Below are 27,474 nucleotides of genomic sequence, written 5' to 3'. Positions count from 1 at the left end.
GCTAACTCACAGCTAACTCAAAAAATCATGAATAAAAAAATTAATCATGATTAATTGCAGTTTTAATTGTATTGTTAAACAATAGAATACCAACTGAAATGTATTAAATATTTTGGATGTTTTTCTACATTTTCCAATATATTTTGATTTCAGTTACAACACAGAATACAAAGTGTACACTGCTCACTTTATATTATTATTTTTGATGACAAATATATGCACTGTAAAAATGATAAACAAAAGAAACAGTATTTTTCAAGTCACCTCATACAAGTACTGTACTGCAATCTCTTTATCGTTAAAGTGCAACTTAAATATGTTGATTTTTTTTGTTACATAACTGCACTCAAAAACAAAACAATACAAATCTTTAGAGCCTACAAGTCCACTCAGTCCTACTTCTCATTCAGCCAATCACTAAGACAAACAAGTTTGCTTATATTTACAGGAGATAATGCTGCCTACTTATTTACAGTGTCACCAGAAAGTGAGAACAGGCATTTGCATGGGGCATGTAGCCAGCATTGCAAGGTATTTACATGCCAGATATACTAAACATTGCCCCTTTGTACTTTGGCCACCATTCCAGAGGACCTTCTTCCATGCTGATGATACTCGTTAAAAAAATAATACATTAATTAAATTTGTGACTGAACTCCTTGTGGGAGAATTCTATGTCTCCAGCTCTATTTTACCTGCACTCTGCTATATATTTCAAGTTATAGTAGTCTCAGATGATGACTCAGCACATGTTTATTTTAAGAGCACTTTCACTGCAGATTTGACAAAACGCAAAGGAAGTACCAATGTGAGATTTCTAAAGATAGCAACAGCACTTGACCTAAGGTTTAAGAATCTGAAGTGCCTTCCAAAATCTGAGAGGGATGAGGTGTGGAGCATCCTTTCAGAAGTCTTAAAAGAGCAACACTCTGATGCAGAAACTACAGAAACCAAACCACCAAAAAAGAAAATCAACCTTCTGCTGGTGGCATCTGACTCACATGATGAAAATGAACATGCATCAGTCCGAACTGTTTTGGATTGTTATCGAGCAAACCAGTCATCAGCATGGATGCATGTCCTCTGGAATGGTGGTTAAAGCATGAAGAGACATATGAATCTTTAGCGCATCTGGCATGTAACTATCTTGCAACACCGGCTACAACAGTGCCATGAAAACATCTGTTCTCACTTTCAGGTGACATTGTGAAAAAGAAACAGGCAGCATTATCTCCTGCAAATATAAACAAACTTGTTTACCTGAGTGATTGGCTGAACAACAAATAGGACTGAGTGGGCTTGTAGGCTCTAAAGTTTTACATTGTTTTATTTTTAATGCAATTTTAATGTACATAATTCTACATTTGTAAGTTCAACTTTGATGATAAAGAGATTGCATTACAGTACTTGTATTAGGTGAACTGAAAAATACTATTTCTTTTGTTTTAAATAGTGCAAATATTTGTAATCAAATAAATATAAAGTGAGCACAGTACACTTTGTATTCTCTGTTATAATCGAAATCAATATATTTGAAAATGTAGAAAACATCCAAAAATATTTAAATAAATGGTATTCTATTATTCTTTAAACATACGATTAATCGTGATTAATCTTTTTAATCGCTTGACAGCTCTGCTAGTCTTTTTCCCTCACATCTCGACCTGTAGCATATTTAGATGGGTTCTGGGCTGTAACCAGCAACTGGTTCAGCCTCCACCTAGAAATACGACCTATGAGGACACCTCTCTAAGAATCTCCTGTCTCCATTCTGTCCTGTTCTATCTCATGCACTTTTGAAAATTCTACTTAACCATGGTGAGGTGCTGCTGCACCCCCTGGCTTGAAGTGGTTTCCATCATATATGCAGGGTTTACAGTTTGGTTCAATGGCTCTCAGCACCCCCACCATACAAATTGTTCCAGCACCTCTGCTCTAGATCTGCTCTCTGAGAGTGCAGTTCTGGAAAATGTACCTCATTGTTTAGCTTCCGGTCAGGAAGTTTAGAGGAGGTGCACTGCAGAAGACCATATTCTATTATGCAGAGGCTGCTGGAACTGTGTCACTGCCTAAAGAGGAACTTTTTCAAGCACATAGGGCCCAGAGTGATTACTGAATACCACTCAGAGTACTCACCCTCCAGAACACTCAGTGGACTTAGGCAGAACTAACATTCTGTTCTGAAAATCCCCTATAACCATAAACACGCCCTGAGCCCCAGATGGTGCATGCAGCAAGCCACTTGTGCCCACAAAACCTTTTGAAAATTCCACCATAAGTTACTTGCTCAAGGTCACACAAGAAGTCCATGGCTGAAAGAGAATTCAGATCTCCCAGTTCCCTATCCTGTGCCCTTACCACAAGAGCATGCTTCCTCTATATCAGGGGCTCCCAAATTTGGTTCGCGGATTGCTCTGTGGCCACTGGGAGCTGCGAGTGGCCATACCTGCGGACGCTCAAGTAAACAAAGCGTCTCGTGGCCTGCCAGGGGCTTACCCGGTACAAGCCACGAACCAAGTTTGGGAACCCCTGCTCTATATATACACACAGCGTATCATACTCTTCAACCTCTCCTACTGTTCTCACAGCAGCTGTGCTGATCTACCTGAGCCTTTCACAAATTTTGATATTTGTAAGGGTGTTGAATATTTCACACAGAACCTTTCAGTATGAATATTTCATACATGTTAAATATTACATTCAATACATGTTTTGGGGTAAGAGAGCTTCATATTCAAGCATCAGAGAGGTAGCCGTGTTAGTCTGGTTCTGTAAAAGCAGCAAAGAATCCTGTGGCACCTTATAGACTAACAGACGTTTTGCAGCATGAGCTTTCGTGGGTGAATGCCCACTTGGTCGGATGCAAGAGTGGAAATTTCCAGGGGCAGGTAAATATAAGCAAGCAAGAAGCAAGCTAGAGATAACGAGGTTAGATCAATCAGGGAGGATGAGGCCCTGTTCTAGCAGTTGAGGTGTGAAAACCAAGGGAGGAGAAACTGGTTCTGTAGTTGGCAAGCCATTCACAGTCTTTGTTTAATCCTAAACTGATGGTGTCAAATTTGCAAATGAACTGAAGCTCAGCAGTTTCTCTTAGAAGTCTGGTCCTAAAGTTTTTTTGCTGGAGGATGGCCACCTTAAGATCTGCTATTGTGTGGCCATGGAGGTTGAAGTGTTCTCCTACAGGTTTTTGTATATTGCCATTCCTAATATCTGATTTGTGTCCATTTATCCTTTTCCTTAGAGACTGTCCAGTTTGGCCGATGTACATAGCAGAAGGACATTGCTGGCATATGATGGCATATATTACATTGGTGGATGTGCAGGTGAATGAACCGGTGATGGTGTGGCTGATCTGGTTAGGTCCTGTGATGGTGTTGCTGGTGTAGATATGTGAGCAGAGTTGGCATCGAGGTTTGTTGCACGGATTGGCTCCTGAGTTAGAGTTACTATGGTGCGGTGTGCAGTTACTGGTGAGAATATGCTTCAGGTTGGCAGGTTGTCTGTGGGCAAGGACTGGCCTGCCACCCAAGGCCTGTGAAAGTGTGGGATCATTGTCCAGGATGGGTTGCAGATCCCTGATGATGCGTTGGAGGGGTTTTAGCTGGGGACTGTATGTGATGGCCAGTGGAGTCCTGTTGGTTTCTTTCTTGGGTTTGTCTTGCAGTAGGAGGCTTCTGGGTACACGTCTGGCTCTGTTGATCTGTTTCCTTATTTCCTCGTGCGGGTACTGTAGTTTTGAGAATGCTTGGTGGAGATTTTCTAGGTGTTGGTCTCTGTCTGCGGGGTTAGAGCAGATACGGTTGTACCTCAGTGCTTGGCTGTAGACAATGGATCTCGTGGTGTGTCCGGGATGGAAGATGGAGGCATGAAGGTAGGCATAGCGGTCGGTAGGTTTTCGGTATAGGGTGGTGTTAATGTGACCATCACTTATTAGCACCGTGGTGTCTAGGAAGTGGACCTCCCGTGGACCAATCTACACTTGGTCATCCTCCCTGATTGATCTAACCTCGTTATCTCTAGCTTGCTTCTTGCTTGCTTATATTTACCTGCCCCTGGAAATTTCCACTCTTGCATCCGATGAAGTGGGCATTCACCCACAAAAGCTCATGCTGCAAAACGTCTGTTAGTCTATAAGGTGCCACAGGATTCTTTGCTGCATATTCAAGCAGTGTGTTTTAGAAAACAGTGACCTTCAAGAAAGCCTGACAAAGAATAGAAAGACTGAGTGCTAATTTCTTAGGGAGCGCCCTCTCACACTCTTATTGGTTTAGATTCTCAGAACCCCTCACTATGAGGAGAATTCAAAATATTGTTTTATCATCTTTGAGAAGCAAGAGTCTAACAGGTGGTCTCAAGGTCAAATTTCATTATACATTGATTTTATATTTTCTTCAAACAAGTGATTTAGTAGATTAATTGTCTGGATTATCTCTGGAACCTAAGGTTTAAATCAATATTCATGAAATGAGGTTAGCGACATTGGCTTCATCATAAGTAAATAATGTTGCTGCTTTAAGCAATTTGGCATAATTAATGATTTTTGCTTAAAAGTAACCTGCAAAATAAATAAGACTAGATTCTACAAAGTTATCTTTTTACCCCAAGGGATGATGGGTTTATATGGTTAAAATGTAATTCAACAAGAAATACTTTATAGGAAACAGTTTAGTTGTTGGTTCTGACAGCCTGCAAGACTGCTGGCGCTAAAATTTATTTAAGTCAAAAAATTAGAGAGAGATATATAAAAATGTGATGATTAAAGAGCTATTCCAGCTAATGTATTATTGTTCTGATTGTCTAGTCCAGTGGTGCCCAGCCTTATTACACAGGAGGGACACACAAACCTAAGCACAACCTTGTGTGGGTGAAAGATTCTACACATTTTAATACGATTTAAAGTCACCTGTATTGATTTATATTTTAAGTTCAGCTTGTTTCATATGTATTTAAATAGAAACAACCTATGTACAGTATCGTCTATTTACACACTTGGTGTAAACTAAAATAATGTAAACATGACAAAACGTTAATGAATCAGCCATTAGTATATTGTGTTGAAGCAGGCCGTGGGCCTTATGAAATGCTCTAGTGGTCCTTGTATGGATCACAAGCTGTAGGTTGGGCACCCCGGTCTAGAACATATGGGATGAGATTACAAATCCAGAAGGGCCATATATGAAATCCAATTAACTCATAAAGCCTCCATCTACAGTAAGACCTTCTGAAAGTTTATAATTCTTCAAAGCCTTAGAAATCTTTTCTTAAATGGAAGGGTCAAAGTTTAACATTCGAGTGTGGGTGTACATTGAAAAGCAAAACTGTATAAATGACTCAGCACTTTTCAAAATCACGTAACACACACTTTTTTTTTTTTAATGTTGGCCTCAATTTTGTATATATTGCTATATTTTTCTGTCAACGTCCAAGAGTTATTCTATTCCTCCAGTGTTATTCAGAGTCCCCACCATGTTTTCCACATATTTTTTGTACTTACAGTTTTTGTTAAATTCATCACATCAGCAATTGCATTAAAATAACGAGTAACAAATTTGGTGATATCCAGTGCTTTTGACATTAAGTACTATATCCTGTTAGTTAAAGTTGCTGTATTCAGATGTCCGTAAATGCAGACATGTCAAGTCTCTCGCTCACTGGGTGCGTGACTCACTCATCAGCGTGCTATCTCACTCTCACACATTCCTAAGCTTATCACACATTTTGAATAAATATATAAAGATTTAATATATTTTCACTCGGGCGCTACAGAAGACAACAATACATCCGGGGCCTCAAGCATGGGGCTTAGAGCTTCCAAGCTTGTATACTGTGGTAACCATGGAGACTTCAGGCCCGCATTCTATATTGCATGCGAGAGAAGGCTACGCTGGGGGCAGAGGGATGTGTGTGAGAATACTTGACAGTCAAAAAAATGAGTTTGCCCACAAAACAAGCAAGACTTGTCCAAAAGTTTGCAGATTCTGCAAAATACAGTTCAAAATTTAAATCAAACTGGACAAATTCATGTCCTCAGGGATCTCCAAACATCCAGGTTTTTGCTCCAACCAGCAAATAATTGTTTTAATTAAAATCCAATAGTTTGCACAGAATATAGAATTCTCACGTGCCCTAGACTTTATGTATGAATTTGAACATTTACATGTTTTGTGTGCAATATTAAGCATTGTACATTTTAAAACAAACTATTAAGTGCTGGTTGGATTAAAAATCTGGACTACCAGATGTCGCCAAGGACCAAAGATGAGAGTCCCTGTCTTAAGCAATGACCTAACACACCACTTGGAAAGTCTCAGTCTTTGGGGCTGTAAATCTCACTGTTAAGGACAGCCAATCCTTGGCATCTATTTAAATGAGAATGACAATGTCATGAATAAAGGTACTGTAAAAAACAAGGAGAAGGTTTTTACATTAGAAACTTTTGGCTTTGTCTACATTATAGAATTTTAGCAAGTTCAACAATCAAGACACTGGAAAGTCACCAGATCCTTGTCTAGATGGCTTTAACAGATGCTAATACCTGTGGTGATTTTTTGCAAAACTTCCTAAGTGACTGACAAACTAGTGAAATTATGACATTTCAAAACTAGAGAATGAAAGCTGAGCTGAGAAGGGAAGGGATTTTGAGTCAGTGTTTACAACTCTGCTTTTTTTTGTTTAGGTTATGAAGGAAGAGGGTTTTCTAAGGGTTTGTTTGGGATAGGGAGTTTGCCTCGGGCCTATCAAGCAGAATTTATGTAATTCAATCATTTCAGAAGGTTCACTTTCTAGGATTGTAACGTTTTATGGTCTGATAATTAACAAGACCTAAACAAAACAAAACTCCCGAATTTCAGCTATGGGCTGTGTACAGTACGTGAAGTTGGTCAACCAATAATGTTCTGAAAACAGGAAGACAAACTTGTTCTAAATATTGCTACAAGTTCTTACATGTAGTATAAGAAACTAAGGTGATGTAGCTGGAATAAAAGGTATAGTCAATACCTGAAAAATAAGATTTGTGTTAAAAACTGGTTTAAAGAATTTTCTCTTCTGTAGTCACATTTAATTGCATCATTTAATAGTTTGCACACTACTGTTCTCTACCTAAAAAAAAAAAAGATACTTTTTCAAAATGCATAAGATTTTGCAATTAAAAACTTAAATTAAGCTCTAACCATAGATAAAGTAGAATGTTTCTACTATGTGGTCACAGAAGCCTGTCACAGAAACAATGTGCAGTTGTACTGTCTGTAATTAAGCTGTTGCTAAGCATGAGTTTCCCTGACAATGATCTTGGACAGAATTCTGGTCGTAGCTGCCTGCTTTGTACACAATAAAAGTTAAATCAGCACTGACCTACAGACTCATTTAATCTTAGAGGATATACTTTATATGCATGTTTTCACCAATCACAGAAAAAAAGCTTTTAAAAATATTCATATGTGAAAGAAACAGAATGGGGAGAAAGAGGAAGGGGGGGGGGAACCAAAAGAGACTGAAAATAATTGGTAAAAGCCCTTCAATGTGTGATTTCACTCAATGGGCATAAATACTAAGGGCACAATATATTGAACATTCTCAATCAACCAGGTAGTGACGCGATATAACTATATTAATAAATTAAACTACCTCATTCCTTCAGGAACTTTACGAACACATTTTGGAGGTGTCATTAACAAAGGGAGACACTGGAAGAAAGTGTGTAGTTCTGGTTATTAAGTCTATAAATAGTGGAAAGTCCAAGTGGCTTCCCTAATAATGCTACAGTGAATGGCTCTTAATTTACATTGTGCGTTTCAAGATTCTAGAAAACATATAGCCTGTAGTAGTAGAGATAATTTTCTCCTATCCCTAAAGAAAGCAAACTCCATGGGTGAATATACTGGTTCTCATCAGTTTTGACTGCTTAAACCTGAATATAAAGCTTTATGCTAAGTGCTTGGCCATTTGTTTGAAGCCTGTTATAAAGATGTTTATAAACTATAAACATCTTTATAACAGGTTTTTCCAGAACTGACATGGTATGGACAATATCTATAGGTTGACACTTTGTTCTATTTAGCTTTGTGAAGTAATACTTTTATGGCAACTAAGAAAATACAGAAAGCATATAAAATACCAGTTAAAATTTTTTAGCTGTATTTTAACCTTAGACTAATATCTAATACAGGGGTGGGCAAACTACAGCCCGTGGACTGGAGCCATTTTAAGCCAGCCCGTGAGCTCCTGCTGGGGAGCTGGGTCAGGGCCACACCACGCCTAGGAGCCAGAGAAGGGACATGTCACTGCTTCCAGGAGCCATTTAAGGTAAGCGCTGCTCAGAGCCTGCACCCCTGAGCCCCTCCCCACACCCCAACCCCCTGCTCCAGCCCTGATCCCTCTCCCGCTCTCCAAACCCCTCAATCCCAGCACGGGGCACCCTCCTGCACCTCAAATCTCTCATCTGCAGCCCCACCCCAGAGCCTGCACCCCCAGCCAGAACCTGCACCCCTTCCCACACCCCTGCCCCAGCCCTGATCCCCCTCCAAACCCCTTGGTCCCAGCCCAGAGCCTGCACCCCCAGCCAGAGCCCTCACCCCCTCCTGCACCCCAACCCCAATTTTCTGAGCATTCATGGCCCGCCATACAATTTATATTCCCTGATGTGGCCCTTGGGCCAAAACGTTTACCCACCTCTGACGTAATATGTAAGCCACAAATATTTAATTCTGCTTAAGTCTATTAGCAAGAGAAAGGGAATGGTGAAACTTAAGCCTTAGTTCTGCATTACTCTATTCAATAGGTGGTCTGTCCACCCTTGGCTTTTATTACAAGATAGTCTCTTCTATCTATGTATTTCTTTCAAATGGGAGGCAATGCTTTTTTAGTTTGTTTTGATGGGTGTTGGATGGTTGTTCTATTGAAAAAAATCCCATTCTAAACTTCCTTCCAGTGGAAACAGTTATGTCAATATCTGTTCACACACTGCACTTTCCATTATGCCATCACTGAAACACAGCTCACCAATAGCTTTAGAAGAGTTACATCACCTCCTGTAACCTCCAAATTTAACAATGGACACCAGCAATTCCTTTTTTAGGGCTTCTCCTTTCCTCAATTTTATTTATTATACAGGGAGCTGGTAGCACCACATAAGTTAAGGTTGCCCAAAACTTTGCATTACAAGACTTTGCCAGATTAACTGCTCAGACTGAAATTTTCCAGGTCTTTCAATGGGGCGTGCTGGTTAATGCTCCATAGGCCCACGTGTTAAACATGTGTATAAATCTTTGTAGGATTGGGGGCCTTGGTTTGCATTGCTTTGTGATCTGGTGTCAGATATAATTTCTTCCACTAAATACATTCTTTTTCAATCTTTTCACCGTTTCTGAATGAATGTCATCAATATTATGTTCCTTACACTCCTTACTTTACAATTCATACATCACCTGTTTTTCTCCACCCATTTCAATATTAACTTAAGTAAATCTCCTACAGAATTACTTTAAAAACACAGCGTCTCTTATGGTAGTTCCCAGAATACACTCAGTTATTTAAACTATAGGTTTATTTTTCTCAACGCTTTAAAAGAGCAATATTCAACCCTGTTCAAGTGGCTTTCCAGTTCAACAATCATATGCCAATATTCCCAATCGAAAACACACAATCAGGTATTAAGATTCAGATACAATTTTCAATAACCAATCATTAACGATTTTTCTATTTGCTTTAAGGAACACTAAATAATAGTTATTTCTCCCTCCTCATTTTAATTACTAATAACCTAATACTAGGACAAATCCCAAGTTCCTTACACAGTTTTTACTTGTAACAATCTTCCACTGAAGCAAAGAAGAGTTTTGCCTAAATAAGGATTGAGTTAAAACTAAGGACCTCAGGATTTGTCCTATTTCTGATAGAACAGGTCAACACACACTAACACAAAACAGAAGTTTTTCTAAATGTGTGGGTTTATCCATTGCTAGGTTAACCTTCTATGACTAATGTGTTTGCAGAGTAGATGAATAAAAGAACCACTAAATTACACTGTCAAATAAACAACAGCCACGTTTTTGTCAAAGCATCTCGTCTTATAGTCTACATTTGGCTGAAATCAGTATAAATTTTTTAAGTGTAACTGCTTCTGTACGTTAATAAGAGCTATATTAGTAAGAGGAAAAACTAACCTTCTTAATATTAATTTGGTGCTTTCTCAACCTTTCAAGATCCGTTGGAATTGCCACTTTAATGAATTTTTGGATGGCGGGTTCAAGACGACGAATATTCACCTTTTCTTCGTCTTCAGACATCCTAAAAATATCTATCAAGTCAGAACTTGACCAATAAGACTTTACTCATCTAGAAATCCCTAAAAAGAAAAAGATATTTAAATTTAAGCAAGATTTATTAATATTACTTGCTCTGATTACAGTTTAACTATATTAACCTTTTAAAAACAAAAAAGGTGTCAATATTTCACATAATGCCCCTCATACAAAAAAACAAAATTATTACAAATTAATCATTCAAAACCTGGATGATTCATTAGCTGAAATTAATGCCAGTGTTCAAAAACAAATTAAGAACATTATTCTTGGGGAATATTTTCAATGGACAATGTTTTCAATCCGACAACAAAACAGCTAAATGATTAAGGCATATGTTTAAGTACTTTGATGAATAGGGACGGACTTATGCACATAGTAAAGTTAAAATGGTGATTAAGAGCTTTGCAGACTCAGAACCCAAACTTTACGATTTTAAATTCTCTAAGCTTTGTACATATTTATAAAACTTAAGATATGCTGGAAAAGACACCAATACAAAATTGAGGGTGAAAGTTCACACACACACACACACACACACACTCTCTCTCTCTCTCTCTCTCTCTAATAATCAGGAAATCCTGAGTGAAGGTTCCCATAGCAAATGGACTCTACCTTCTTGCAAAAATGATTAAAGCCCCAATTCTACAAAGACTAAGCATATTGTTTAAGTTTTTATAGGATGTGGGGTTAAGTAACCTGACTCTGCATCTTTCTTTAAACTGTACTTTGGGTTTTTTTTTTCTTTTCCCTTAGATGAAGATATATAGAATTTTACATTGCTGCATATAAACGCACACTTGTGCACAAACACATACACCATGTGACTAATGAAAAAGATTCCTTCATACTGTGTATGCACAAGGGACAAGAAAAACTTCATGTGAGTTTGAAAATTAAAATGTCCCTTTATTCATGCAGTATTAGCACTGTATTAATACAATTTATTGAAACATGATTTTCTTTGATTTACTTTCCTGTAAAAAAATATACAAATTTGGGCAGATCGATACTAGAAAGTTTTGCCAACATAGCTATGTCAGTAAAAGGACTAGTGTTGACACAGATTAGTGTAAAAATGCTTTTGCACTGGGAGAGTTTTGCAGGTATAGTTAAACTAGCAGAACCCTCCGAGCAGAGCAGGCCTAAGATTGTAAACTTCCTGTCAAGTAGAGAAAAGCCTGCTGGACCTAGTACTTCCTGCCCAAGCCTATGGGAAAGGAGAAAGAACAACTTCTGGTGGGGGGAAATAGCAGTTTCCAGAGGAAAAAAATAGTTCAAGATTAATCAAATTTCAATACCATCCCCCTCTGATTTATCAATGTTGAGTCATTTTCTTTTATGAAGAAAATACTACCAAAGAATGTATTTTTTCCTGAACAAAAAAAAATCACGTGGACAAGCAGATTTTAAAAAACAGTAGGACAAGTTTAGAGCAAATCAGCTTTGGAGGCTTCCCTTCAAATATTTAAACTCAGCATTACCAATGATTTACCTTTTTCTGTTTCACAACCTCCAAAGAAAGGCATTTTAGTTAATCAGTTTTGCAATTGTTTATGAATCACTCCAAAATGCAAAGGAATAGATTAGGTGATCTCTTAGACATCCTTTTCCATTCCAACAAATTCTGCACTTATATATGCAATTCCTGAAATGAGTATGCATCAATCGCCTTTAATTTAAAATTTTGAAAAATTTGAAGTTTAATATTTCAATATATCTATTCCTTAAAGCCCTAGAAGATTCTACCATTACTGATGTTCAGTGTCAAGTGGTTAAAAAAAAAGTACATCAGTCCTTTTATCTGGTTTTACTGTACTACATCATATTAGAGAAGTCCTTAGTTAACAGTTATTATGAAGTCACCAGTCACAACTCCCCAGTTATAATGGAGTTCCATTTTGCATTTAAATACAGGAATTCAACTTTTTTATTATGAATAAAGAATACAGTGCATCATGCCCAAAATTTACAGCACTGATTCTGACAGTTTACAAGTAAATCCATAAATGAGTTTGAATTAAAATTAGTTACAAATAGGTTCCTTTAAGAAATTTAGCACATGTCTGTTTTTTCTTTGTCCTGAATTATCTTAATAACAGACTCTTAAAACTTACCATATAGTAAAAATTAATTGAAATCTACTACATAGGCTGTATTTGAATAAATTAGATTGTAATTAAGCTAAGCTAACAACACTGTTGTGTCTAATTGTTATTGTTATTTAGGATACACTCAGGATCACATCAACAGTTCAGGTAAATTATGTGGGGCCATTGTGACAGCAGAGCTAACCTACCTCTCCAGTTTTATGTAAATTTACTCCTGGGGGAATTCTGCGCAGAAATTACGTCCCTTGCAGATGTATTGATTCCCTGCAGAAAAATTACTTTCTGACAGGGAAGCCACAAGAGCGGTCATGCATCCCTCTCCAGCAATATGTTTCAGGGGCCCAGGGCAGCCAGCAGAGAGGTAAATCACTGTTGGACAGGAGGCAGGAGTGGGGAAGACCTTTCTGGTAGCTCCTACCCTGCGCCAGGCTCAGCTGCTAGTCCCAGCTGGGCTGGGGAGGACAGGACTTCCTCTTTCCTTGCACGGCATCTGGGGTCGGGTCAGAGCCACCCCCAGATTTCTCCCCTGGCTGAAGGAAGCTGTGCAAACTTCCCTACCTCCCTACCCCCGTGCTTACTGTACCCATCACTCCTCAGCAGCAGGGGGAGGGATCCTTGTACAGAGAGCTGCTCCCCCATCCACCCAAAACCTGTGCATCCAGACCCGCTTGTACCCAGACCCTCCTCAGCCTCACCACTCTGCACTCAGACCCCCCCCCCCCCCGATGAGCCCCCTTCCCCCAGCATCTGGACCACCCTGACTAGCCATCCACACTCAGATCCCCACTCCACCAAGCCCCAACCAGCTGCGTCTGGACCCCGCCACCGAACCCCCCCACACCCATACTCCCCTGCTGAGCTCTATCTCCCCACACCCAGACACACACACACACCCCACTGAGCCCCAACCACCTTCATCTGGACTCCTTGCAGAGTCCCATTACCGTTGCACCCAGAACCCCCCCAACAAGCCCCTGTGCATCCTGATCCCACACCCAGATTGCCCCACAGAGAACCCTCTTAACCCATACCTGGATCCCCCCACATTTGGATCCTGCCTTGCTGAGCCTACCTGCCCACACCTGATGCACCTGGCACAGAGGGGAAGGGCCCTGGGATGTTTCTGGGGCAGATCCAGTCTTTGCCCTGTGTCAGTATTGGGTGCAGCCTCATTGCTGAGTCCATGCCCCGGGGGGAGCTGCACAGTGATCTCCCACCTATGTGCAGCCAGTGGCCTGTGCTCCCCAATACCATGCTGGAGCCTCCACATTTATTTGACAAATAACATTTGAAGAATTTTAAAATATTGTGTCCAGAATTTGGGGGGGGGGGGGGGGGGCACAGAATGACCTCAGGAGTAACTGTGAATGCAGCAATTGTATTGGTTTCAGTGAGTGAGTGGTATGACGGAGATTAGACACACCATCATTTCTCAACAGCAAATTAGTCCTCCAAATTCTTACTCACTGCTCCTTAAAGGTTTCATGGCTTCATGCGAGCTTATACAAGTGTTGTAAGGCCCCTCATGGCACTGCTGTCTTGTCTCCACTGCACACTAAGACAGTACTATTAAGGGGAATTGAGAAGACAGGAGTACAAAGAGCCCTTAAAATGCAGAAACTTCTCTCTCCAAAGCCTACTGAAGTCAACAGGAGTCCTTTCCTTAGACTTCTCTGGGCTTTGGATCAACTCCTTAGTATCAGTCTCACTAGCACAGCCCTCTAAACCAGTGTTTCCCAAACTTGGGACGCCACTTGTGTAGGGAAAGCCCCTGGCGGGCCAGGCCGGTTTGTTTACCTGCCGCGTCCACAGGTTCGGCCGATCACGGCTCCTACTGGCTGCGGTTCGCTGCTCCAGGCCAATGGGAGCTGCTGGAAGTGGTGGCCAGTACGTCCCTTGGCCCGAGACGCTTCCCGCAGGCCCCATTGGCCTGGAGCAGCAAGCCACAGCCAGTGAGAGCAACGATCAGCTGGACCTGCAGACGCAGCAGGTAAACAAACCGGCTCAGCCCACCAGGGGCTTTCCCTACACAAGCGGCGTCCCAAGTTTGGGAAACACTGCTCTAAACCAGCAAGTCAATTGCAAATTAAGAACCAGACTAATCAATGAACATCAGCTGCTATGGACTGTTCTGGTAATGCAAAGTCATTGTAAGCCCAGCAAAATGGGTTGTGTGTTCTGTCTGGTTCACCAGTGACTCTGTCCTTGAAAATATTTTTTTTTAAATATCTAAGGTTAATACCACATATCTTCAAATCATTAGAAATATCATATGGCAGCATTCTTTTTAGGTTTCCCGCAGCTCTCATTGCTGCGAGCGGCCGTACCTGCGGACACTCAGGTAAACAAAAAGAACAAGGAGTACTTGTGGCACCTTAGAGACTAACAAATTTATTTAACCATAAGCTTTTGTGGGCTAAAACCAGGGCTTTGGAGCAGAGCACAGAGCTGGAGCACGGAGCAGGTCCAGAGCAGTGGAGCTGCAGGTTTTTGCCTGGAGCTGCAGCAGAGCCAGAGCACAGCTCCAAAGCCCTGGCTAAAAGCCACTTCATTGGATACATGCAATGTGCTTAAATTTGTTAGTCTCTAAGGTGCTACAAGTACTCCTCGTTCTTTTCGCTGATACAGACTAACACGGCTAGCACTCTGAAACCTCTCATCAGGTAAACAAAGTGTCTCACAGGGCTTACCCTGAACAAACTGTGAACCAAATTTGGTTCTAGACCACTCCTGACAGGTGTTTGTCTAACCTGTTCTTAAAAATCTCCAATGATGGAGATTCCACAAGCAATTTATTCAAGTACTTAATCACCCTCACACTTAGGAAGTTTTTCCTAATGTCCAACCTAAACGTCCCTTGCTGCAATTTAAGCCCATTGCTACTTGTCTTATCCTCAGAGGTTAAGAAAAACAATTTTTCTTCCTCCTCCTTGTAACAATCTTTTACATACTTGAAAACTGTTACCATGTCCCCCCTCAGTCTTCTCTTTTCCAGACTAAACAAACCCAATTTTTTCAATCTTCCCTCACAGGTCATGTTTTCTAGATCTTTAATCATTTTTGTCACTCTTCTCTGGACTCTCTCCAATTTGTCCACATCCTTCCAGAACTGGGCACAATAATCCAGTTGAGGCCTAATCAGCGCAGAGCATTGGAGAAGAATTACTTCTCGTGTCTTGCTTACAACACTCCTGCTAATACATCCCAGAATGATGTTCGCTTTTTTTGCAACAGCGTTACACTGTTGACTCATATTTAGCGTGTGATCCACTATGACCCCCGGATCCCTTTCCGCAGTACTCCTTCCTAGGCAGTCATTTCCCATTTTGTATGTATGCAACTGACTGTTCCTTCCTAAATGGAGTACTTTGCATTTGTCCTTATTGAATTTCATCCTCTTTACTTCAGACCATTTCTCCAGTTTGTCCAGATCATTTTGAATTTTAATGCTATCCTCCAAAGCACTTGCAACCCCTCCCAGCTTGGTATTGTCCGCAAACTTTATAAGTGTACACTCTATGCCATTATCTAAATCACTGATGAAGATATTGAACAGAACTGGACACAGAACTGATCCCTGCGGGACCCCACTCTTTATGTCCTTCCAGCATGATTGTGAACCACTGACAACTACTCTCTGGGAATGGTTTTCCAACCAGTTTTGCACCCACCTTACAATAGCTCCATCTAGGCTGCATTTCCCTACTTTGTCATGACATAATGCACTCTCCCACATTTACTAACTGTACTAGTTTTAATTCACATTTTTAAAGATGTGTTTGGAACACAGAATAAAAAAAACATACTTACAAGTATAGTACTGTTTAACTGACAGATAAAAAAACAGAAATATGTATATTAGGTTTCCACTGCTTTTTAACATTTACAAAATCTCTGTTAAATGACAGATTAAATTCCAAGAGAAAAAGGCTATTTTTGGAGGCAAAGTTTATTTATCAGTTACTAGCAGTATTCGAGAGAGTAGTCAAATCAGATGCAACTTGAAGACCCTGTCTGTTCCTAGTGAGTTAGAAAGGGACCAATTTCTGAAATCTAGCTCTGAAGATAACTTGAGCTGAAATCTGGAAAATATGTTTCATGCCTCAGAGATTTATTCACAGATGAACTCACAGGTTTATACTTTTTAAAATATATTCAAATTTGTTTGTAGTGCATACAGAATTGGGATTTGATCATAAGTACATAAGAAAATGTGTCATCTTATGATAAAGATTCTTAGAAATCAGTTGGACTACGTAGCTTTATTATACTTAATGTTATATAAGAATCTGTATTACTAAGAGCCTGTATACAATACCATCCACTCAAATGTAAATATTTTTAATGGTCTGAGGGCCTGAACCTGCAAAGAGGAAGGTCAGCTAGTTACTCCCAAAGAGAGTCTTAGTAATGTCAAACTTGGTCATAACCCTTTTCAAGATCAACCCATGAATAGATAAGTAGTTTATTTTTTCCCTTATTTTTCCTTCTCATGTTTTTTCTCAGGCCTTGAAACAGGAGATGAATGATGATTTAGAAGATATATATATATACACACTAAACATTAATAGAGTTCATTTGCACGTTTTCTCTCATTGAAAAACATTAATTGAAACAAGACTGAAATATCATTAGCCAATTAATCTGCATTAAAATAAAATATACATTGCTTCCTGTGGTCACTGTCATAAATTTTATCATTACCATCGAGCAACAATTATCTGAGAGCTTTTAGAAAAAAAATGCAAGCCATATTGTGTCCATCTTCCACTTCACAGGTGGACTGTCAATGTTTCCCACTCATTTGAGTACTGCCTTTACTGAAACTTTATTGTTCTGGAACTTCACATATGAAGAATACAGAACATAGTATGTTATTAATTAATAAGTTTGTTCAGCAGATAATTGAAGTTTACTGTATGATTAGATTTAAGGTAATACTATACAAGACATTGCACAAGTGACAAATTTGTAAGGTTGAAACTGTCAGATTAAAACCAACATTTTTAGAAGTCATTTTAACTTACTGTTGTTACTGAGAGTAAAACAGATATATATTTTCAAATCAAGTGCCTCTTCTGCTAAGCTACAGTCACTTCACAGAGAACTCTCTCTGCTCCTATTGACTGAGACACGGTGGAAGTTGAGGGCACTAGGAATTTTACAAGATTGGGCTCCAATTTTGCCAATTTTTGTACCTGTTAATTCTATTCTAAACTTTGTAAAAATGGAGGCAGTTTATCTGTAATGTACATGCTGGTGATTGCTATTAATATGCACCTGCAAAGTTTCATACTCAAGTACTTCTGCAGAAGCCTATCAGGACTCCTTTTCACTCATATACTGAAGTTACAAAGTGTAATAAACTTGAACAGCTGTTGTGTATACAGTGCTGTTTTCATGTTGTACATTCACAGGTATCTCTTATCAACTGTATTATGTCACCAAGTAAATAAGTATAAATGTATGTACTTACTATTTTTATTTAGTTTTATAGGGCCATATTTTTAAATTGGCCCCAAACCATCCTATATCTGCATCAACAATCAAATTAAAATACTGTTTACATGTTACTAATAGTGTTACTATACAGCAATGCTATAATACAACCCATGTCACACAACAGGGATCTTCCTCAGAGAAGTATAGGTCCAAAAATTTTAACCACAAGGCGTCCACATTACAACTTCAAACTGAGCGTGTAACCAGTTAGTGGCATGAAGGGCTCTAAACATGGGGGTCATATTCTCTGCTGGCGTAACTCCATTCAGCTATGCCAGCAAAGAAGTTGACCTCACGTACCACATGGTTAAAACACAGTAAGTGTGACAGCTAACAGTGTTTCAACCCTTACACAGTGATATCTTCTTGTAACCAGGGCCGGCTCCAGACCCCAGCGCGCTAAGCGCGCGCTTGGGGCAGCGTGCCGCAGGAGGGCGGCAGGCGGCTCCGGTGGACCTCCCGCAGACATGCCTGCAGACGGTCCGCTGGTCCTGCGGCTTCAGTGGAGCATCCACAGGCATGCCTGCGGGAGGTCCACCGGAGCCGTGGGACCGGCGACTGCCAGAGCGCCCCCCGCGGCGTGCCGTCCTGCTTGGGGCAGCGCAATTCCTAGAGCCGCCCCTGCTTGTAACCCAGCATTTCAAAAGTGGGGGAACTGGGCACTACCCTGAGGGGTGCAGGCAACCAATAAATGAAGAGGTGAAGGCCTTTAACAGCACATGCAAAGGCTCTGAAGGGACACAATTGGTTTCATTTTCCTGAAGTGAGGCTCAGCTTCTAGATTTGAGGAAGCACTGCTGTAACCCACTCATCGCACTGGGCTGGACTCCCAACTATTTCTTTGGAAGTACATTCCGAGGTCCTTCAGCTCAGCTCAGACCACCTTGCTCCTTGGCTGCTGCTGTGTGTGTGTCCCCCAAGCAGTATTCGCTGCTGAGGCCCTATGGACTTTCCCAGACTACCCCGATACAGCCATGGGTACGTGGCACGGCAGAGGCGCATATCCCGATAGGGCTGTGATGTTGGGCAGACACAGACTGAACTGTCTGACTGTGCCTCTAACTCCTCACAACAATCACTGCTGTGGTGAGGCCAAGCCGCCAAGACCCAGGCGAGGACGTGCCCTACCTGCACAGGGGGGCAAGTCACCACTCCAAGAGCCTCCAGCCCCAAGGCCCGGCTACACAGGAGCTACTGGGGGAGACACGTACTGCAGCAGCAGCCCACAGCGCTGAGACTAGGCAGGGGAGGCGGGGAAACGGGTCCCCCCCGCCTCGTCGCCACCACAACACATCACGCCCCCGTCTCACCCCCATGCCGCCCCCCGCCGCTGCTGGGCTCGGTCGCTCCCCGGCGCTGGGGGGCGCGTCCAGGGCCCCCAGGCGGAGCCTCACACGCAGCCCGGGCCCGCAGACCCCGCGGGATGGGGCCGCCCGGGGCACAACCGAACGCTAAACCGGGGCCGGGCGGGGCGGGGCGGGGGGGGGGGCTGGGAGGGGAGACACCGACCGGCCGCTCTCACCTCACAGCCGGGGAGGAGGCGCCGCCGCTGGGACCCGAGCGGGGGCGGCCCGGGGAGGGGCCGGAGCAGGCGCTGCGGAAAGGAAGGAAGCGGCGGCGGGACGGAGAGAGCGGCGAGCGCCCGCCCCCGGCCCGGCCCGGCCCGGCCCCACCACGTGCCGGGTGTTTCCTAAGCCAGGAGCGCCCAGCGCGTCCTCCCCGCCCGGCCGCCCGGCTTCCCGCAGCGCGCCCGGCCCCGAGAGACCCCGCGGCACTGCCCAGGCTGCCGCCCCCGGCCCTGCGGAGCCCAGCCCCTAGGCTCCCTGCGAGGCGTCACTCTGCTACCTGTACTTGGGAGAGGCTGGGCCCGATTCAACTGTTATAATTTCGCCCCCTCCTAGCGTGGTTTACAAATCAGCCTTTTTTCTAGTTAAAATGAGCACAATTGTGCAAAATTAGGGAGTTTAAACTTTTTATTGATCTACGTTTTCACAGTTGCAGGGAAACGATGGGGGGAGGGATCAGACAGTGCTCGTTTAATAACAGTAGATTTGAGATTCAAAAAGTTGTATAACCCTTAAAATGCAAACGGTCAACCCCGCATATGTCAAAATATACACAGTAAACATCTTTAAAACAAACAAACTCTATAAAGTTCCCAAACAGTGTTTTTCTTACTTTGCCTAGTTGTTTATTTCTGTTATCAAGGGAAATATGTGTAAGTAATTCCCTGATAAAATGTTGCTCCTGCAAGGCTTGCTGCTGGGCAGTCTGCTGCTGAAGCTGGTCCCTAACCCCTTCAACAGTTTGTCTAAGTGCATCTTTATCTCACACCCATTCTTTTCTAGGTTGCTCACATTCCCCCCCTTTTGTAGTGAGCTTCGCTTGGTGGGGCAGCAGGCCTAGGGGTCAGGCCACAGCCAGACAGTCTGAATCTTGGGATGATTCTGCCAGGCAGTCCAGGAGGCCTGGTGGCCAAGTCACATTTTGTTGTCCCAACCAGAGTCTAACGGGATCTGTCAGGCAGCCAGGGAAGGAGTGAAGGGTAGGCGGACCCAGACCTTCTCTCTCCACTGAGTCCTAGCCCAGGGCACATGGGGAGAAAGGGTGTCTCAGTCTCTTCTGACTGCCACTCCAGATCAGTCTCCCCTGGGCCACTTCCTGCCTTCCCTATGTTCCCTTCAGTTTGGGCCTAGCCTCATCTTTCTGCTTGCACAGCCTCAGTAGTTCAGAGCCTCAGCTGAGTGATAGTGGGGGGCTTCCCAGCTCACTCCTCTGCGTAGGGTAGCTACTTGGGCGTTCCCAGAATACCAGACATTCTGGAACATCTGGGAATGGCATGGGCCTGCCCCCACTTCTGCTGGTGTGTGACCTCACATACATGGTGTGTGCAAGGTCATGCCACACAGGTGATGCCATTTTTCAGAGTGCACCTTTTCCCCATCTCTGTATCCTTGATTCATGTCTTCCTCTGCCTCCATCCAATGGCTCTCCCACACCTAGCTAATGCGCAGGTGTCACACACTCATCACCTAATGGCCACTGCTGTCATCAGGTATCACCCCCGGAACAGCCTATTGGACATCCTCCCAAGTTCCACCCTGCCTCACAGCCATTGGCCACAGCTGTTGCTAACCACGGCACCCTCCCTATTTCCATTGGTCAATGTTTCTTCTCCACCTGTCTCTTTGAAAGACCCCATTGGCCCAGATGTCTTCGTCTTTGGTGACCATGACTGTTCTCCTGAGCCAATTTCTGTGCTATTACCTGTCAATCATGGCTGTTGCCTGTCATTATCTGGGGGGAGGGATATCTCAGTGGTTTGAGCATTGGCCTGCTAAACCCAGGATTGTGAGTTCAATCCCTGAGGGAGCCATTTAGGGATCTAGGGCAAAAATCTGTCTGGGGATTGGTCCTGCTTTGAGCAGGCGGTTGGATTAGATGACCTCCTGAGGTCCCTTCCAACCCTGATATTCTATGATTGGGTGACACTGGAGATGTGGGTTGAACAGCTGGAAGTGACCTTGCATGCTCTTCAAAATTGCATCATCCATAAGATACAGATACTAAACCAGATATGGTTTAGTCTCAGTACTGGATAGGGGACAAACCCTAGAAAAACAGGACTGTCCAGTTTAATACTGGACAAGTGGTCTGTCTGCTGCTAAGTCAGGGAGAAGCGGGGCAGGGATAGACCCCAGCCTGCTGGCTGAGTCCTACTCTCAGTTACAGTCCTTTCCCTGTAGAGTGCTCTAACTCAGTGGCTACAGCCTGGATGCCTTCTTGGAGCCAGTCTCTCCTTCACTCTTCCCTGGGCCTGACTGCCAGATCTTCCTTTTAAGCAGGTCCTCTATAGGGAGCATGCCCAGGAGCTGCTGAGGGGCAGGGCCTTCTTGGCCTAATTCTGCTCCACCACTCCTTTAACTTTTTGTGGGGGTCTAAAAATAGGTTTCTGTATAAAAAGAGATCTTGTTTAAACTACTTTTGAATTTATTAATAGCTAGATTAGAAACCTTCAATTGTATTTATATAAGCCATTGGGTAAACTGGCTCTATTGGGTTCCACTCAATCAGAAATCGACCATCAGTGGCACTATCATCCTTGGCAGTGCTCATTCCTGATGACCATTCCTGGTTCTGCTTCCTCTGTGTGGTTGAAGAGATGTTTAACAACTGTCACTAAGTATATTGGGAGTAGAAGCTCTGCTAGAAGAAAACAGAAAAGTTCTTCAAGTGAAAAAAATTAAAGTTTCCATTTCTAAATATAATCAAGAGATTCCAATTCTTCTGTCAACTTAAGAGATTTTCTGACGTGAACTCTTTGGCACCAACATTAATTATGCTTAAAAGTATCACCTAACTCATGCAAAGAACAATATAGTTAGGCTGTTCTAACTGACAAATTAGAAGATGGAGTACTAGTGTGGGATAGTTATAAACCACCAACTGAGACAGGAGAACAAGATGAGCTACTCTTAAACATCTATAATGTGTAGAAAGAAAATTGTTTTATGATGGAAGATTTCAATCTTGAGGACACATACTGGAGATAACTTGACACTAGGAAAACATCTCTGAAGTTTCAGAAAATTATAGATAACTTTCTAACAGAAAAGTATGGAAACCATCTTGGGGTAATTCTATATTAGACCTCATTCTGACTGAGAAAGATTTAAAAAAATGGTTGGCTACCTAGGTGCAAGTAATCATTATCTAATTCAATTTGTTATGCATGAACTGAATATAGTCCTGACCAGTAATATATAAACTTGGTGTTTTAAAATACCCAATCTCAAAGCTGGAAAAAATCATTAGCAAAGCTGAGTGGGAGGAAAATTTTAAGTATTAAAATGTGAATGATAATGGGTATTTATTCAAGAATGCTTTATTAGATGCTCCCCAAAAACCTATAATTCCACAGTCACATAAGAAAACTTCTTTGATTTAAAAACAATCCTGGTTAAGAGGGGAAGTAAAAATGGCAATTAAAATAATGTACAACAAATGGAAAAATGGGTAAATTGATAGCAATGAGTTCAAATGAGCAGTTAGGAAATGCAGACAATTGATAAGGGGAGCTAAAGGTATAAATGAAAAAAAATTCTATGGCTAGTAAGTTTAAGGACTACAAGAAGAAATTCTTTAAATACATCAGGAAAAAAATTAAATCCTAATAATGGCACATGTCTGTTTCTAGATACAGATAGTAGAGTTGTCAATCATAATGCTGAAAAGGCAGAAGTATTCAATAAATATTTGTTCTGTATTTAGAAAGAAGTAGGATAGGTTCATAGCTAACAGTGATCATGAAATATTTTCTATTTCAACAGAAACTGGAGAGGATGTTAAATTGTTAGAGTTAAGCATTTAAGTTAGTAGGACCAGATGATAAACACCAAAGAGAATTAAATAATGGCCAAGTAGTTCTCTGAACTATTAATATTGATTTTTAACAATTCTTGGAACACTGGGGAGGTTCCAGAGGATTGAAGTAAAGCTCATTTTGTACCAGTATTTCAAAAGGGTAATCAGGATGACACAAGTAGCTACAGGCTAGTCAGCCTGACATCATTCCTAGACAAAATCATGGTCGGTTAATATGGGTTACAATCAGTAAAGAAAATGTGATAGAGTGCACTCAACTTTCGAGTGCCTCCTGTCTGCTGGGTGTGGTGCTGCAATTTTTTCCCCTCCTGGCACCCCCTATATGGTGTTGACCTTGTCAGGTGGGTCTTCAGTGGCCTAGCCTTCTGGCTAAGTCACACCATCAACAATGGGGGAAAAGTTCAACAAATGGTTTGGCCTTTTCAGGGTCTTCAGCCTATTTAAACTCCAGCCTCTTTCTCTGGCTTTTAAATAAATCTTATCCCCTTCTAACGGCTTAGGACACTTCCCCAGTGGCCTTCGGAGGGACCTGGGCCCACCCACTACTCCAGGTCTCAACCCGGGGACCCTATGAACAGCACTCACACACTGGTCCCTTTAACCACATCAGTTAGCTGCTATGGCTTTCCCTGGGCTTTTTCTCACAGTCCTATCACCTTCCCCTGTTACCTTAGGGTTACAGACCTTGGGTTCTCTTTGTCTTATCCCTGCTTGAGCAGAGTCTTTCCCAGGCCTCCTTGCCTGGAGAGTTTCTCAGTCTTCCAGCCCTTCCTCACATTTCTGCTCCCAGCCAGCAACTGACCTAGTCAGGTTCTGCAGCTCCTTTTCTCTGAGCCTGCTGCACTCTGATTAGCTGCTTCCCTGCAGCCTTTCTAGACAGGTCTGGAGGACCCACCTTCACTGCTCCTTTCCTGGGGTATGGTGTAGTAAGAACATGAGGCCTCCACTAGGGGGCCTCAAAGGCCCTGGTATACCTCTTCACAGAATAGTAGCATAATAATACCAAAGCAACATGTTTTTATGGAAAATTGGATTTAAAAAAAAAAAAAAGATTACAAATGTGGTTGACATAATATACTAAGAAGCAGGAAGTAATGATCTTACTCTACTTGGCCCTGATGAGGCCTCAGCTGGAGTACTGTGTCCAATTCTGGGTGCCACACTTATGGAAAGATGTGAACATATTGCAGGGAGTCCAAAGGAGAGCAACAAAATTGATAAAAGATTTAGAAAACCTGAACTATCAGGAAGGGTTAAAAAGACTAGGCATGTTTAGTTTTGAAACAACAAGACTGAAGGGGAACATGACAACAGTCTTCAAATATGCTAAGGGCTGGTAAACAGTTCTTCTCCATGTCTGCTGAAGGTAGGACAAGTTGTAATGGGCTTAATCTGTAGCAAGGGAGATTTAGGTTACATATTAGGAAAAACTCTCTAACTTTATGGGTAGTTAAGTTCTGGAATAGGCTTCCAAGGCAGGTTGTGGAATCCCCATCATTGGAGGTTTTTAAGAACTGGTTGGACAAACACTTGTCAGGGATAGTCTAGGTTTACTTGGTCCTGCCACAGTGCAGGGGGCTGGACTCGATGACTTCTCAAGACTCTTCCATCCCTATATTTCTAGGATTCTATGACTATAATTGTAGATAACCAAATGGATGTGGGCTCCTATAGCCATGCTGTGTAGATGAGAAGGTGAACATGCTCCTTGCATACATAAACAGGGGAGTATCAAGTACAAGTGGAGAGGAGGTATTATCTCTGTATACAGATGAGAACTGTTACTGGAATATTGTACGCTGTTCTGTTGTCCACACTTCAAAATGATGTTGATAAATTGGAAAGAGTTCAGAAAAAAGCTACAAGCATGATTTAAATTCTAAAAATCATGCCTTATCATGAGAAGCTTAGAAATTGCAATTATTTAGTTTATCCAACAGAGGATTGTAAGATGGCTTGTTTATGGTGTTTGCATACGCCAGAAAAAGGCATAATAAGATCCCGTGTTTGGAAGCTGAAACTAGACAAATTCAGGCTAGAAATAAAGCACAGTTTTTAACAGTGAGGATAATTAACTGTGGAAATAACTTTCCTGAGGATGTGGTGGATTCTTCATCATTTGAAGTCTTTAAATCAAGATTGGAAGCGTTTCTAGAAGGACATTCTATAGCTCAAATAGAAGTTATGGGCCTGATGCAGAAGTGACTGGGCAAGCTACTGTGGCCCATGTTACACAGGAGGTCAGACTAGATTAGCATAATGGCCTCTTCTGGCCTTAAAATTTATGAATCTAGCAGAGGCGAAAGACCCAGAAGGCTAGCAGGAAAAGAGAGAGAGGGATCCAAAGTTTGCAACAATGATAGAAAAGTTGCAACAGCCACTGTACCAAAGACAACAAGGGGTTTTTGTGAGTGCTGCCAGGCAAATTTGAAGATCACCTGAACTATTTTAGAGCGAGCACATAAATTTCATACCTGACATTCAACTTTTCTACCACTGGTAAGGGAGATGATATAAACAATTATTTCAGAGTGCTCCAAATGTTGTCACCTATCTCCAGGTGGTCAAATTTTCCTGGATCCAATGCCAAGTGCTGTCACTCATGGTAAGGCTATGTAAGGAACAAGAGTTCCACCTTCAGATTTGGGCAGAAACTACCACTGATGGCAAAAGATACAGCAGACAAATTCTAAAGCTGGAGATGGGGTTGCACTTGCCGAATAAATCCTACCTGTTGCTGACAGATCTAGACTTGTGATAGATGTCCATAACCATTATTTGAATAGCCTCTTAGAGATCTGACAGATTTGGGTGTTCATGAAATTTACAAGGAAACTGGTCTCATCCATCACTGAAACTTGTATAGGAAAATCTCCACACTTCCTGTAAAGTGATAAAAACTGTTCTCTGTCTAATATGCCCACAGGAGGAAGAGAAGCAGCATTTTCTTTTGCATACCCTAAGCATTCATAGTTTCAGATGTATTGATACACAGTCCAGATGCCCAGTTCATTAAATTTGGTTGTTGTCTCTCATGTCATTGCTTTTTCTCCATATTCTTCAGTATGCAGGCTGTCAGATAACTCATTTTGGGTTCAATGTTTCAGCAAGTTTGTTTCTCATAGGATAAAGAACTTCCTACTGTGACTATAGTTCTTCCAGTGGAACATTTTAAGTTTCTATTGAGTATTTAACTGCAGGATTGTTATTGGCTTTACTAATTTCATAACTGGCAGAATCTGTATGGCAAAAACAGATAATGCTTCCGTTGTATAATCAGGAACAGATATTATACTCTGTTACATTGACCATTGTTCCTTCCAGCCTTTCAGATATACAGCATGATTTGCAATGTCATCTCATCTTACATTCTTGAAAAATCAATCTCATTCAATAATTTGTGAGTGATGTGTATTTGTGGATGTTTGGGCAACACTTTCAGTAGCTTCTTTCTTTACATGAGCAAGATATTTGTTGCAAGGTTTCTTTACTGATTTACATTCCACCAATACAACTCATGTTATACATTTTCAGGGCAGGGTGGAATTCTGATACTCTGCCTCTTGTTTAAATGTAGAACATTTCAAAGTGTGTTCAAACACAACAGTCCTTCAAATTGCATATGCCACAGCAATGCATGTCTTCTCCAACATCCTTTCACCCCCACTGGGTCTGAAGCGGACATATGACATTCAGTGAACTAATGATCAAATGTCTATGGATAATATTAGATTTATTTTTGTATGGATCAGAGTTAGTTACCAATATCCACTATGCTAGGTTTCAGACGTGAGGTCACACAGACTTATATGCGTGACTACACACAAAATTTGCACTCATTGATTAAAGTAGTTTTTGGTCTGATTCTCTTGTGAGGACACTCCTAGATTGGTTTGAGAGTGCCTTATTTAGGTTTTATTATTATATCAGTTTAGTTTAAATTGGAATCAGCATAAGCTAAATCAACCTAAGACACTCTTAAACTGAGGGCTTGTCTACACTTACATTTTATAACGTTCTAACTTGCTGGGTCAGGAGTATGAAAAATCACCCTCCTGAGCACAGCAAGTCTGAGTGCTTTAAAGCGCTAGTGTAGACAGGCTCCAAGCGCTGGGAGCCATGCTCCCAGCACTCGGAGCTAATCCCCTCATGGAGGTGGATTACCAGCTCTCCCA

General features: G+C 41.7%; 1 protein-coding gene across 4 annotated transcripts in view; it reads right to left on the bottom strand.

Annotated features, from left to right (window-relative positions):
- STX17 (syntaxin 17) overlaps positions 1–24,110 on the bottom strand; it is an 86,657-nt gene extending 62,547 nt beyond the window's left edge. Inside the window, exons 1-2 of one of the 4 annotated variants that reach the window (XM_039526297.1) lie at positions 23,984–24,110; positions 10,164–10,345 (exon numbers count right to left, since the gene is read on the bottom strand). In XM_039526297.1, the coding sequence (XP_039382231.1) occupies positions 10,164–10,286 (123 nt within the window). In that variant the 5' untranslated portion in view covers positions 10,287–10,345; positions 23,984–24,110. Of the gene's footprint in view, positions 1–10,163; positions 10,347–19,042; positions 19,163–19,224; positions 19,350–19,436; positions 19,663–23,983 lie in introns of those variants that run through there. The other 3 variants (XM_039526298.1, XM_039526300.1, XM_039526301.1) reach the window with 3 other exon arrangements.
- Positions 24,111–27,474: the final 3,364 nt, after the last annotated feature.

The sequence above is a fragment of the Mauremys reevesii genome, linkage group 2 (genome assembly GCF_016161935.1).
Source record: "Mauremys reevesii isolate NIE-2019 linkage group 2, ASM1616193v1, whole genome shotgun sequence".
In the NCBI taxonomy this organism is placed as follows: Eukaryota; Metazoa; Chordata; order Testudines; family Geoemydidae; genus Mauremys; species Mauremys reevesii.
This window is presented reverse-complemented; position numbering and strand designations above follow the sequence as displayed.